Source organism: Crinia signifera, chromosome 19 (genome assembly GCF_055691185.1).
Source record: "Crinia signifera chromosome 19, ASM5569118v1, whole genome shotgun sequence".
Taxonomy (NCBI): domain Eukaryota; kingdom Metazoa; phylum Chordata; class Amphibia; order Anura; family Myobatrachidae; genus Crinia; species Crinia signifera.
Window position 1 is genome coordinate 94299429 of NC_139226.1, and position 14304 is coordinate 94313732.

The window sequence follows — 14304 nt, forward strand, 5'->3', positions numbered from 1 at the left end:
GGTAAATGGGGGACAGCCGCCGCCAGGCAGAAGTGATAGCCACTGACAGTGGCAGAGCCTGGCTGTATTCAGAGCACTGCAGGTCCCGGCTATTTTAAATAATCCCCTTTTCACACCAGAAAATGCATTCCCAGGTTGGCCCCTTTTACACCAGCCTAGTCCCTGCATTTTCTGGTGTGAGGGGGAGAGAAAACCACCCCTCCCCCCTTTAACCAGTTATCTCATTTAACCGGCTATATCTTCGGAACCAACTGACCCATTTACATGAGACAAGTATTATATTGAAGAACTTTTGATCGGGCCTTGAATGATTTTGGTCCGGTGAAACTGGAACGTTTGGTTCCAGAGTAATCTGCTCTCTAAGAACATGAACAGCCATGAAATTACATTTCAAAAATAAAAAAATCGGTTTACACGCAATATCTCTGGAACTGATTGACCGATTTGGTATCATATTGAAGGTCCAGCGATTTGGAATTGAATGAAATCAACCACAAGCTTCTGTGATGCCAGGGCGGGAACTGGCAGCTGTCGGAACCGGGTGGGGGTCGGAATTGACAGGTCCCATATTATCCTATGGGGAAAAAACGTTACAGGTTTGCCAGGCGATATCTCCGGTTCCCGGGGGGCTAGAGACACGGGGCTGGGCTCGTTGGAAAACCCTGTTCCTCAGCTACAAAATAAATGACAGGGGGGGCACGTGCCCGGGTGCCCCCCCCTGAATCCGCCACTGCACATAAATATTGGTTACTTCTTACTCAAACTGTTTTCCCTTTATTCCCGGAAAGAGATAATTGTTCTTTAATGACCCCAAATAAAATGGAAGGTAATCCTTTTATACTAATGGTTATAATTACTAGTGTCAAGAAAATGGTACAAGTTTGCTTGGAATAAAAAACAAGAAATATATATATATATTTTTTTTTCTTTCAAAATACAATGTAGAAACCATCTCTCCTAACAGGGAAGGAGTGGCAACCGGGTTTGTTCTATACTGTAAGCACCAGGCTTTTCCCAATGTATGTTCTCGCAGAGGGCATTTTTTAAAAAATTGAATTTTTTTTATATTTTTTTTCAAAAGTGAACACCAGACAAATTTACTAAGATGGGAGTTCTATGTCACAGGGGATGTTGCTATGGGCAACCAATCAGAATCCACTTCTTATTTATTTAGCACCTTCTAGTAGATAATAGATATAATCGAATTGGTTGCCCATGGCAACGTCCCATCTCTTAGTAAATAAAACTGGTTGTCTACTTTTATGAGTAATAGCAAAACAGGTGATAGAGAAATAATGATGGTAAACAAGTAACAGTAAAGAATGATCAGTGAATGATGGATAGTGAGCAGGCAATAGAGGAAGAGTGATAGTAAATAGGTAACATAAATAAGCCTAAATAAATGAATGGTAAACTGGTAATAGAGAAAGAGTGGTACGTAAGTGAATGCTACTGTAATAAGGATTGATAGGTAAACAGGTAATAGAGGAGGAATGATAAGTAAGTGAATGATCAGCAAACAGGTAATATGTAAGAATGGTAATGAATATGTGACACATAGGATAAGAGTACAAATAAGAAGGTCTGTATTCAAATACCTGTACACTACGGCAGACAACGTGGCTTTACGCTCAGCCAGCGGGACAATGTTACGGCTACATTCAGGTCAGAGGACAATTTAGTAAATGCGCAAAACACGTCACCAGTTATTCCAAGTATTCAGCTACCTAAAAAGCTCAGTGATCAATGCGGTGTATATAAAGCCAGGGCAGTAGAGAGTGAGGCTGGGTCAAGGTACTTTCCAGAGGATGTGGCCTAATTGCAGGAGGCGTGGCCATGCACCCTTAGACTAAGAAACAGAAAAATAGCACTTTAAGCACTGCAGCCCGGCGCACAGCAGCACTGGTGGGATGAGAAGAGTTGCTGCTGCTGCCAGGTAACATCCATCACACCTGTGTAATTAGTACCCCCCCCTCTCAGTACCACTGTATGAAGCACCTCATAGTTGCCTACCCTCCTGCATTCTGCAGGAGACTCCCTGAAATAGCAGCAATCTCCCTCTCTCCCTCGTTAGTCTACCAATCTCCCTCATGTCACCTAGCCCACATAACACTTATATTTTTTGGGGGAAAAAAGGAATGAGAGAGAGATAAATTTACATTGAATCATCAGCACCATTTCCCAGCACTTTACCAAGTATAGTATCTTTTACTAACTGCTTTGGGGCTCATCTACATTTGGATATACATCTTTTTAACTGATGTAGCAGTACACACCCACTTTTCTAGGTTCCATGTTCACAATCTCTTTTTACAATCTCTCCATATATGGAACTAGACACGCCCTTTGGGTGGAGCATGACACGCCCCTCAATGGGGTGCAGTGCAAAATTCTACTACCGACTTTAATCTCCCTGAAGCTAGTTTTCAAAAGTAGGCAAGTATCGCAGTTTTGTTGATGGACTATTTATACATAAAACCTGTCCATCTATGCAACGTGTTACTTGTTTCAGGTGAGGCATGATGTTCTCAGCTGAGTAACGATGGTATGTAGGTAGAGCGTGTGAATGAGCTGATTGCACTTCCCTCTGCGGAACCTATATTGCATTGTATATTGTATTGTATATTGTATCACATGCCCACTGATAATGAGGACAGGGATGAAACGCACATAAGGATGGCGGCCTGCTGGCGGAGGTGCATACACATGGGCGATTATACGTATTGCTGGTATTTACCAAATGAATCTGGGTAATATGCCATATCTGCCCTATGTAGTGTCATCATTTGAAAGGTATCCGGATGATAGGTCGACAGTAATTGGTGGACCCCATCTGATCGACATGCACTAGGTTGGCATTATAAAATTTGAGTGCACTAGGTCAACATTGACAAAATGTCGACACAAGTAAAAGGCAGAGTTTTCCATGTTTTTTTTTACTTTTTCATGCTTTTGATCCACCTGGACTACAACTGGGAATGGTCAAAGTGATCCATGCAAGGGTGCGCACTACATAAATTGGGGGCTCATACTGACAGGTGGTGACATTGACACCAAGTAATATGGAATCCTGGTGTAACTCTTTTCACGTGGCCACCTTTTTCCTGTCGACATTTTCCCCGTGTCGACCTTTTGTATGTGTAGACCATTTCTCCATGTCGGTCTTGTCTGTCGATCTAGATTCACACCCATTTTAAAAACGGGATATTGTACTTTTATGGATACATTTGTACGACATAGGTAACTATTATACATATAAAAAAAAGTACCAATAAAAGGTCATTTAAAAATAAGTGGTAAACCTACAAAAAAACCAGCACGTGGAATAAAGCGGATCTCTGCAATAATAACAGCACATCCATCTGTGTTATATTTAATAATTTTTTGCTCAGTGATTGTTCCAACCATACAAGCATTGTGTTTCCCCTGAAGCTTAGCAGAATATTGCATAAAGGCAGCAAAATGATCATACTAATATTAGAGAAAGAATAGCAAATTGCTGCCAGGAAAATGACATTTTTCTATTCCTTTTTTTTTGGTCAGCTGTTATTTGCGCATGTTAGCCACTGGAGGGCGCCAATGGATACGCAAAAGAAAAAAACAACAAACTTCCAATATTAAGGTCATTATTAGTAATTGTATGTTAAAACTACATATTTCAGCTTTTGTTATCTATCTACTAATGCAGAAGTTGTTAACTTAAGATTGTAATAACATTGTGTTATCCGTAAGAAAAAAGCTAAGATTTAAAAAAATCTCCTAACTGTCATTTTTCAAATATAACCTGTAACAGGAATGAGCTGATTGATTGGTTCTTTATTCCTCTCCACTTAACTTTGGGTGGTTTGTTAATATTGTAGAATTTTATCTTTGGTACTTGTGTATTATAGCGGCGCCCATCGCATCGCATACCATAAGGCATGCGATGGTATGCGATGCGACGCGATATTGCGCGATATTGTACAATGTCATACAATTTTAAAATTGTATGACATTGTGTATGGCATACAATGCCATACAATACGATGCCATTAAAAATTGTATAAGCACCCTAATGGGTGCTTACAATGTTAAATGCACCCCCACGCCACCCCCCCACTATGAACGTGAACCCGAAGCGTGGCGAGCGCAGCGAGCCCGCGAGGGGCGGCGGTACGCGTCCTCCGACCATTTCATACCCCCACTATCCACGTCGGTGTGGAGTTGAGAATAGAAAGTGTGGCGAGCGCAGTGAGCCACCGAGCCCGAAGCGTGGCGAGGGGACGCGGATACCTTCACAGGTATCCGCGTCCCCTCGCGGGCTTCACAGGTATCTGCGTCCCCTTGTGGGGCTCGCTGCGCTCGCCACGCTTCGGGCTCGCCACACTTTCTATTCTCAACTCCACGCCGACGTGGATAGTGGGGGTATGAAAAGGTCGGAGGACGCGTACCGCTGCCGCTCGCCACGCTTCGGGTTCACGTTTATAGTGTGGGGGGGGGGGCGGCGTGGGGGTGCATTTAACATTGTAAGCACCCATTTGGTGTTTCATCGCATAGGGGGCCAAAATCGCGTTGCATCGCATGCCATCGGGTGCATGGCATGCGATGCGATAAAAACATTGCGCGATGTACATCGGGGGTGCCGCTATAATACACAAGTACCTTATCTTTTTATGTTTCAAGGTGCCAAAACAAGGAGTGTCTGTCTGTCTGTCTGTCTCTCTCTCTCTCTCTCTCTATCTATCTATCTACATCAGCTCAGCTGTAATGCTGATCATTTTTAATGAAGTACAAGGTGAACTTCAAATAGTTCTATTTAGAATTTCTATACAGGGTCAGATGACGCATGAATAGAGTGTCTGACTGCAATGCCACAGGTGATGGGTTAAAATCACGTGTACGTCAGCATCTTAAAATGTAATAAAGGACAGTGTGCCCGAATAACAAAGAGCGCTGAAGTTAAGTTCATTAAAGGTGTACAGATATTAGCTATGGGAGAGGGGAAGGAAGGAGATGGGGGCAGTCAGGAAATGCCGATCCTCGGAGCTACAAGTGGAAAGAATTAAAACAAAACAGATAATTAACAAGTTCCTCCAAGAGCACCCCCTGCAGTGCACACTACGCACCACCCTACTTATAGCACTGCTATCTATCTATCTATCTATCTATCTATCTATCTATCTATCTATCTATCTATCTATCGATCTATCTATCTATCTATCTATCTACCATTGGTGGTTAATTAGCCAAATTGTGCAAAAGTTCATTGTAAACTGTCCCAACATTGATATAACTAGTGTGATGACAGCTCTCTTTAAGGCCTAATGCATATAGAATTGCATGAAGTTATGAGTTATTTCTTAGCCCTGTAAATGCGCTGCAATACTATCAGTGTAGACCCGACTGGCCCCAGCCTTGCATATTGTTTTCAATCTGTGCACACATTACCCGCGCTACCAAACTGAGATATGTTCCGTCTTTGGCTCGTGGGCAATTGTGTTGTTGAATCTGCAAGTATATGAATAATTTGTGCATAGAAGCAAAAGGCCAGTGAGATAGCCATGAATATATGTGAGCAAGAAAAATCCCATTATGTCTGTGCAACAGTAATATAGGCAGTTCCTAATAACACCTCTGAACGCTCGTGCAATAAATATGTAATGGTGAAATAGTACAAAGTCAGGTCATTAAACAGCTCACACAGCCCCGTTGGCTATTTGAGACAAAAATATAAATAACTAAATATAAACTAAAAGGAAAAAAGCAAAACAGCGGAATGAAGAAAAACAGGAAATAAATAAATAATAAAACAGACGAGCTCGGCGTATTTGTTCCAAACTGTTACTTCTGAATACGTAATGCACCATGCAAAGGGAAAATATATATATTTGGACCGGTCATCGGTGGGCAGAAAGGAAAACGATGGTAAACGGTTGCTAGGTCGACAACTATTAAGGTTGACATACATTGGGTTGACTACTGAAGGTAGACATGACTTAGGCCGCCACAGGAAAAAGGTCAACATGCCTAAGGTCGACAGTGTCAAAAGGTCCATGCAAGCATTAGGTCAACATTGGGAAGGTCAAAAGGTCGACATGGGTTATTCACAGGTTTTTTTTAGCTGACGTGTGCCGACAGGTGGCATTCCTTGCCCATCCACTAGGGTGTGGAGTGAGAATGAAATAGTATGCAGAGCATAGTGAGGCACCGTGTCAAAAGCATGGTGAGCGCAGGGAGCTATGTGAGGGGATGTGGTGCACCGATACGGTGTCCATGGCGACTGTGTCGATATTCGTGACAAAAAAGTGAAAAACCCATGTCGACCTTTTGACTGTCGAACTTCCCAATGTGAACTTAATGCTTGTGTCGAACTTTGACCCTGTCAGCCTTAGGCATGTCAATCTTTCTTATGTGTCCACCAAAGGCATGTCGACCTTTAGGGGTCGACCCAATGACTCATACCTGAAAACAACATCTATTATCAGAACTGCTGTGATTACTCTGTGTACACTAAGGTTCTTATTATGGTCCATTTGCATCGGCCCCTTCGCAGGGGGCGGATGTTTTCTTCTGTTTTGTCTGTGCATGTGCAGATGCTGGGTGCATGCGGCCACGTTGAACGGTGGCAGGGTACACCCCCATGGGAACACCCAGCGTTTCATGGGTGTTCCCACAAAGATCCTGGGTGTTTTCATAGTAATCGCCCGGGGACGTGTTCGCCAACACCGGATGTCAGCTGCCCGCCCATTTCAGTGACGACGTACACGCCTGTAAAAGTGACCTGAGCATATGTGTGTGCGCGTCACATCTTTCGATGGTTGAAAGATGTGGGAATGGATGTATGGCATGCGAATGGATGTATATGCACGCACCACGCGAATGGTGTTCAGCAGCGTACCACCATTCGCAGGGCGGGTTCTGGTTGTCTCGCAAATTCGCATCACCCAGAATAAACCCCTAAATGCAGGAATATTCTAAATAAAATCAGGCACGTATTATCTGTCCGGACTGCATTAACATTAAAACACTCTGTGAGCGTGATGCCGGAATAAAACTCTAATGATATTAAATCTTTCCTGAACATCACTGTTGGAATAAACATTTTGACATTTGTCTGGTGGAAAATGAACAGCAAGAACGCTAGTATTGACTATTGCGGATTCAATGTAGTTAATCGACCACTACAATTAAACTGAAATCTGCTTTCTCTAATACTGTCACAAATGTGCGCACAAAAGATGGGACATAACTGTATATAATGGAATACGGAGAAATGAAAATATCTAGTTGACTGATTTCAGATGAACAGTTCTAAAACATTGCAACAGGGCTATAGGTGTGTCACTAATGGGGAATCTTTCTGGGTTGGCTATTAATCCTGTCCAATCAGGTGCAGCATAACATTACACACCTCCAGCCTTTTCTGGTTTGAGTTACCTGCCCAGACCTAGCTGCCATTAGGATGCCATATTTGTTCCTATCCTTGGTAACCATGGCAATGGTCATGGTCAAGAGAACGGCGGACTTCCAATAAGTCACTAATTGAGTTATTATTGTTGACAAAGACAAGTGAGTGGAAATGACATCTTACTTTAGGAGTGAATTTGTCCGCTTCAAAGAGTCCTAGCAGCCATTTTGTGTGTGAATAACCAATAGCCATATAGCTCAGCCTATGAATTTACTCCAAACTTTCTGTTTTCACAGTCTAGAGTATAAATAACAGTATGTGAATTGATGGAGTTTTGATTAAAATTATAAGGTGAGAGCTCATAACTATTAGTAATCATGCAACAAGATGGTGGACATTATGTTTACCTCATGAAGCACCTTAGCAAAGCCACTGGCTCCAACTGAATTAATAGCTACTTGGTATAAAAACTGATTTAGCACACAGTGCATTGGAAAAGGGCATTTTGTTCCTTCATAAATTGGTAAAACGTTCATATTTTCAACCTCAATCATACAATATTTAGCATGGATGTTTTTTTCTTGGATAATCGTAATGAAATTCATTCATTTTGAAATTCAGCCTCAAATGTCCATATTAAAAGCAGGACAAATGTATGACCTAATTATAGTAACCAATCAAAAGCTTTCCAAGTGGTTGCCAAGGGATATAGCAACTGTAAGAAACACCTTCACATTTCCCAGCTATCTCCAGTCTGCTAAAAGCAGCTTATCTGTGTATGTTTGGTGCTTATTAACAAATGCTTAATCCCTTGGTACCAATGAGACAAACTGCTAGTCTAAAAATGAAACACAATTGTGACTTTACAACATTAATCACTTTGCAAATAGTGCAAAAGGTCTGGACTGGCCAGCGTTCAAGAATAATACATGAAATCCTTGTTTTTCTATTTCACATCCATTGTAATTCTTAAATAACAAATTCTACAGCATTTCTTTTAGAAATCGAGTAATAATTGTAATTATCATTTAAATTGCGCACAATTGTCCCTACTCTGGCACCGTAGGCCTTGTCATTCGAGCCCATCTCTTATGAATTTGCCCTTTTTATACATTTTTATTCATCTTGGGCTTATTCAATAACAAAGGTGCATAAAGCATGTTGCAGAAACCAATCAAATATGAGCATTTATTTGTATTACCTGACCCAAATGACAGCTGGTATCTGATTGGCAGCTACAGGTAGCACAGGAATGGCCTTTTCCGCCATGTTATGAAATAAGCCTACTGATGACAATGGCTGCTTACATTGCTAGACAATGGCTATGTGCGAGAACCCTAGGAGAGATCTCTATAGTTACCTAAGTTGCCAGTGCAGAGACAGTTGTGCGTCCGAGGTTGGGGTTTGCTCTGGTGACTGTCGAGTATCTGCTGAACAAGGTGCTCCACAGAAAACCCTGAACCGCTGTTCCCATTGTTGCACGTCCACTTAATACCGTGAACTGTGGAGAGAATATTGGAGGCCACAGTCAGAAATTGTTTTTTTAATTTAAATTTTTTTTTCATTCCCCCACCTTACAATGCATCCGTCAACTGCAGTCGGTAGAGGCAGCCATTTTGTAGACTTAGAATATACAAGTTCATACAGATATTAATACAGCCAACAAAATGGTGCCATCCCTCACGCTCGCACTATTTGTAAGGTATGTGGTCTCGTTACATACTGTAGCTGTTAAATAAAGGGTAATAATCAAGATATTACAAGGTAATTGAAAACAAAATCCAGCAATGTAATATTTGGGACTTGAGGGAATTAAAGTCCTGAGGAGTGTGACATCATTTTTGTCTCACAACCATCGCCATATAGTACCATAGCCAAATCAAATTTTCCTGTATACTTTTTTGACAGGGGAAGTCAGCATTCAGCGGTTATGGAACTACACATACCACCAGGGATGTAGCCAGAACTTTGTGGGTCCCATAGAAACATTTTCAAGGGGCCCCTATCTCAGTGCTTCTAGAGAGACATCTCTCTGCAGTAGTTGTTAATGTTATGCCCCACAGCAGTGCCCTAGTTCATTCTCTGAACCACAGTAGTGGCCTACTGTACTTCATATTATTTTCCATTGTAGGGCTGCCAGTAAACAATATGCAACACATTACCCCTCATTCAAATTATGTCACATTACAGTGCCCCCAGTTCATATTGTGCCACATTACAGTGCTCCCTGTTCATAGTATGCCACATTACAGTGCTCCCAGTTCATATTATGCCACATTACAGTGCCCCCTATTCATATTATGCCACATTACAGTGCCCCCTGTTCATATTATGCCACAGTACAGTGATCCCAGTTCATATTATGCCACACTACAGTGCCCCTGTTCATATTATGCCACATTACAGTACTCAGGTTCCAGAGGGATTTTAAGAGAGGAGGTGGCTTGTATACTGTCTCACCTCCTCTATAACAGGCATCAGCAGTGAATCTGAACACTGGGTAGTGCACATGATCTAAGACAGGCATGTCCAACGTTGGCCCTCCAGATGTTGTGAAACTACACATACCAGTATGCTTTGCAATAGTTTTAGCATTCTCTAATAGCAAAACTGTGGCAAAGCATGCTGGGATGTGTAGTTTCACAACATCTGAAGGGCCAACGTTGGACATGCCTGATCTAAGAGAAGTGCTGCTGTAGCCATTGTAATAGATATTTGGAGTCAACCCTCCCCTATTACGCCCCATAAACTCTCCATGCTAATCACTTTACCTCTAACGCCATCTGAGACCATTGCAGCACAGAAAAACATAGTCAAAATGATGATGATTTTTTGGGGCTTTAATTAAATAACGGCCTTTGTGCTAATTCAAATTGTGTCCATAGTGAGACACCGTCTTGCCACAGTCTGCCTTAAAACACGCTATCAGGTGCATTTTCGGTTGCCCCATCGAAACATACACCAGTCCTATGGTAGGCGCAGTTCCTCTGTGGGAACATGTTGCCCTGTGGGATGCTGCCACTGTCAGTAACTTGCCCAGGAACACCCACTAAAATCCACACTCCCTAAATCCGTATTAATTCTGCAGCTCTGGGCAATAATCATCGCAGTGCGACTCAGTGGTACTAGCAGCATCGGCCCACTGCGCACATATTAGCATTGTGTGTGGTTAGAATCAGGTCCGGCATGGTGATGACTGTAAGCGTCATTTAATTACACACATGCTATACACAGTGCTCCGTTACATCTGGCTTGAGATATGGATACCCATGACTTTTTGCATTCACAATTCATGCAGCCAGTTATTTGTCAGCCTGCAGTATGACTACAGACTGTTATCAGCCGTCCTCCGGGCCTGCTCTCTTCTACTGCTACCTTGACCCCTGACAGCTGAAACACACTGGCAAGCTCACTGTCATTAGTCTGCAGACTACAGAGATCTCCCCTCTTCCATCCTGTCTGCATTTGTCCCTGTCATCATTGAGCTTGTGTGACCTTTATGTGGACCCCAGCTGTCACAGCGGCAAGGGCTGTGGATGGGTAGATTATTCTCGAGTCTGCTGGGACTCGCAGGCACAGGTACTCAGTGCTCAAGCCCCTCCCCTTGCACGTGATGTCACTTATTTTCATACTGGGCACTAAATATCAAAATATTGAAAAATATCATTTTGAGGATGAGGATGATGAGTATTATTACGGTATTATTTGATTGCTAACATATTTACGGTGCTATAGTTTGTATTCAATGATTTATGGATGTAATAGAATATAACCAGCAATGAATAACCTGGGATCATACATAACAATTACACACACACTGCAGAAAGGTGCTTCTCTTTGTGTGCACGCAAGCGTTGTACATAGATGTGCACGCTGTGGGGTAATTCCATGTAGGTGTAAGGACAACACACTGTCTTATGACTATTAATATTATAATCCATTATTTATATGGTGCCACAGGGGTCTGCGGAGCCTTACACGGTACATAAATGGAAACACCATGAACAAAACAAGAAAGTAGGAAGGAACCATTGCTGCATTAGAACTTAAGTTATAGGGAAAAATTTACTAAGACGGGAGTTCTATTTCACATGGGAAGCTGCTGTGGGCAATGTTGCTCCAACTCTATGGAACTCTCTTCCTCGCACAGTGCGAGAAGCCCCCACTGTAGAAACCTTTAAAAATAGACTAAAGACGTACCTATTTACTCAAGCATTTCACTGATATCTACTGTTAAGCTTGCTTTGTATTTTGAGCTGTAAAGACAATGGTAAAGCACTTTGAGTCCTATTGGGAGAAAAGTGCTATATAAATATAATAATAATAATAATAATAATAATAATAATTATTATTATTATTATTATTATTAACATCCCATGTGAATCTACAGTACTTCCTATTTATTTAGCACCTTCTAGAAGATAACACATAGTGGAGTAAATTTACTAAAGCTTCTAAAAATGAAAAGAGGTGATGTTGCTCAGAGCATATATATATATACTAGGTGATTCATCACGCCCTACGGGCGCTCTTCACACCGTCGTAAGGGGCTGCGCCCCCTTAATTTGTGAACGTTTGTATATGAGAAATATGGTTAGAATTGTATGAAAGATGCCCTGTATTGCAACTTAGGTGTCCGCGAATCGCGGGAGGGGGGGTCGCGGAGGGTGCCGCGAATTGCAGGAGGGGGGGTTGTGGGGGGGTGGATGCTGCGAATCGCGGGAGGGGAGGGATTGCAGAGAATCGCGGGAGGGGGGTCGCGGGGTGGGTTGCCGCAAATCGCGGGAGGGGGGTTACGGGGGCGGGGGTTGCGGCGAATCATGGTAGGGGGGGTCGCGGGGGGTGTGCCGTGAATCACGGGAGGGGGGGTCCCGGGGTGGGGTGCCGAGAATCGCGGGGGGGTGTGTGTGTGCCGTGAATCGTGGGAGTGGGGGTTGCGGGGGGGTGGGGGGGTGTGACGCGAATCGCCACAAGAAAAAATCAACACAGAAAGGTCAACACATGTAAATGTTGACATAAGTGTGGCACTTCATTGGTGTCCATGTCGACACATGAGAATGAATATGAAAACATTCAAAAAATGAAAAAAAAAAATTCAAAAACTCATGTCAACCTTTTTCATTGTCGACCATAGCCATGTCAGTGTTTTCCATGTGCAATTTAATTCTGGAGCTGCCGCGAATCGCGGGGGGGTGCCGCGAATTGCGGGAGGGGGGGTCGCGGGGGTGGGTGCCGCGAATCGCGGGAGGGGGGGTTACGGGGCGGGGGTTGCGGCGAATCATGGGAGGGGGGGTCGCGGGGGTGTGCCGTGAATCACGGGAGGGGGGGTCACGGGGTGGGGTGCCGAGAATCGCGGGGGAGGTGTGTGTGTGTGTGCCGTGAATCGCGGGAGTGGGGGTTGTGGGGGGGGGGGGTGGGGGGGTGTGACGCAAATCGCCACAAGAAAAAATCAACACAGAAAGGTCAACACATGTAAATGTTGACATAAGTGTGGCACTTCATTGGTGTCCATGTCGACACATGAGAATGAATATGAAAATATTCAAAAAATGAAAAAAAAACTTCAAAAACTCATGTCAACCTTTTTCATTGTCGACCATAGCCACGTCAGTGTTTTCCATGTGCAATTTAATTCTGGAGCTGCCGCGAATCACGGGGGGTGCCGCGAATTGCGGGAGGGGGGGGGGGTCGCGGGGTTGGGTGCCGCGAATCGCGGGAGGGCGGGGTTCACAGGGGTTCCGGTGGGGGGTTGCCGCGAATTGCGGGAGGTGGGGGGTCACGGGGGTGCCGCGAATCGCGGGAGGGGGGGTTGCAGGGGGGTGTGGCGCGAATCGCCACAAGAAAAAATCAACACAGAAAGGTCAACACATGTAAATGTTGACATAAGTGTGCCACTTCATTGGTGTCCATGTTGACACATGACAATGAATATGAAAACATTCAAAAAATGAAATAAATCTTCAAAAACTCATGTCAACCTTTTTCATTGTTGACCATAGCCGTGCCAGTGTTTTGCATGTGCCATTTAATCCTGGGGCTGCCGCGAATCGCGGGGGGTGCTGCGATTTGCGGGAGGGGGGGGTTGCGGGGGGTGGGTACCGCGAATCGCGGGAGAGCGGGGTTCATGGGGGTTCCGGTGGGGGGTTGCCGCGAATTGCGGGAGGGGGGGGTCGCGGGGGGGGTGCCGCGAATCGCCGGAGGGGGGGTTGCGGGGGGTGTGACGCGAATCGCCACAAGAAAAAAATCAACACAGAAAGGTCAACACATGTAAATGTTGACATAAGTGTGGCACTTCATATTCATATTCAAAAAATGACAAAAAAACTTCAAAAACTCATGTCAACCTTTTTCATTGTCGACCATAGCCATGTCAGTGTTTTCCATGTGCAATTTAATTCTGGAGCTGCCGCGAATCACGGGGGGGTGCCGCGAATTGCGGGAGGGGGGGTCGCGGGGGTGGGTGCCGCGAATCGCGGGAGGGCGGGGTTCACAGGGGTTCCGGTGGGGGGTTGCCGCGAATTGCGGGAGGTGGGGGGTCACGGGGGGTGCCGCGAATCGCGGGAGGGGGGGTTGCGGGGGGGTGTGACGCGAATCGCCACAAGAAAAAATCAACACAGAAAGGTCAACACATGTAAATGTTGACATAAGTGTGCCACTTCATTGGTGTCCATGTCGACACATGACAATGAATATGAAAAAATTAAAAATAAATCTTCAAAAACTCATGTCAACCTTTTTCATTGTCGACCATAGCCATGTCAGTGTTTTGCATGTGCCATTTAATCCTGGGGCTGCTGCGAATTGCGGGGGGGGGGTGCCGCGAATCGCGGGAGGGGGGTCGCAGGGGGGGTGCCGCCAATCGTGCAAGGGGGGGTCGCGGGGGGGTTCTTTTTGCCGCGAATCGCGGGAGGGAGGTC

The 14304-nt window shown here is 44.3% G+C and overlaps 1 protein-coding gene across 6 annotated transcripts in view; it reads right to left on the bottom strand.

The window, feature by feature from the left end:
* The window catches only part of CAMTA1 (calmodulin binding transcription activator 1), a 1324131-nt gene that overhangs the window by 201829 nt on the left and 1107998 nt on the right, over positions 1-14304 (bottom strand). For 5 of the 6 annotated variants that reach the window (XM_083162948.1, XM_083162947.1, XM_083162951.1 and 2 more), the window contains exon 7: positions 8748-8888. The exons of the other annotated variant lie outside the window; for it this stretch is intronic. In XM_083162948.1, coding sequence (XP_083019074.1) covers positions 8748-8888 — 141 coding nt within the window. The remainder of the gene's footprint in view (positions 1-8747; positions 8889-14304) is intronic. 6 annotated transcript variants of the gene reach the window in all.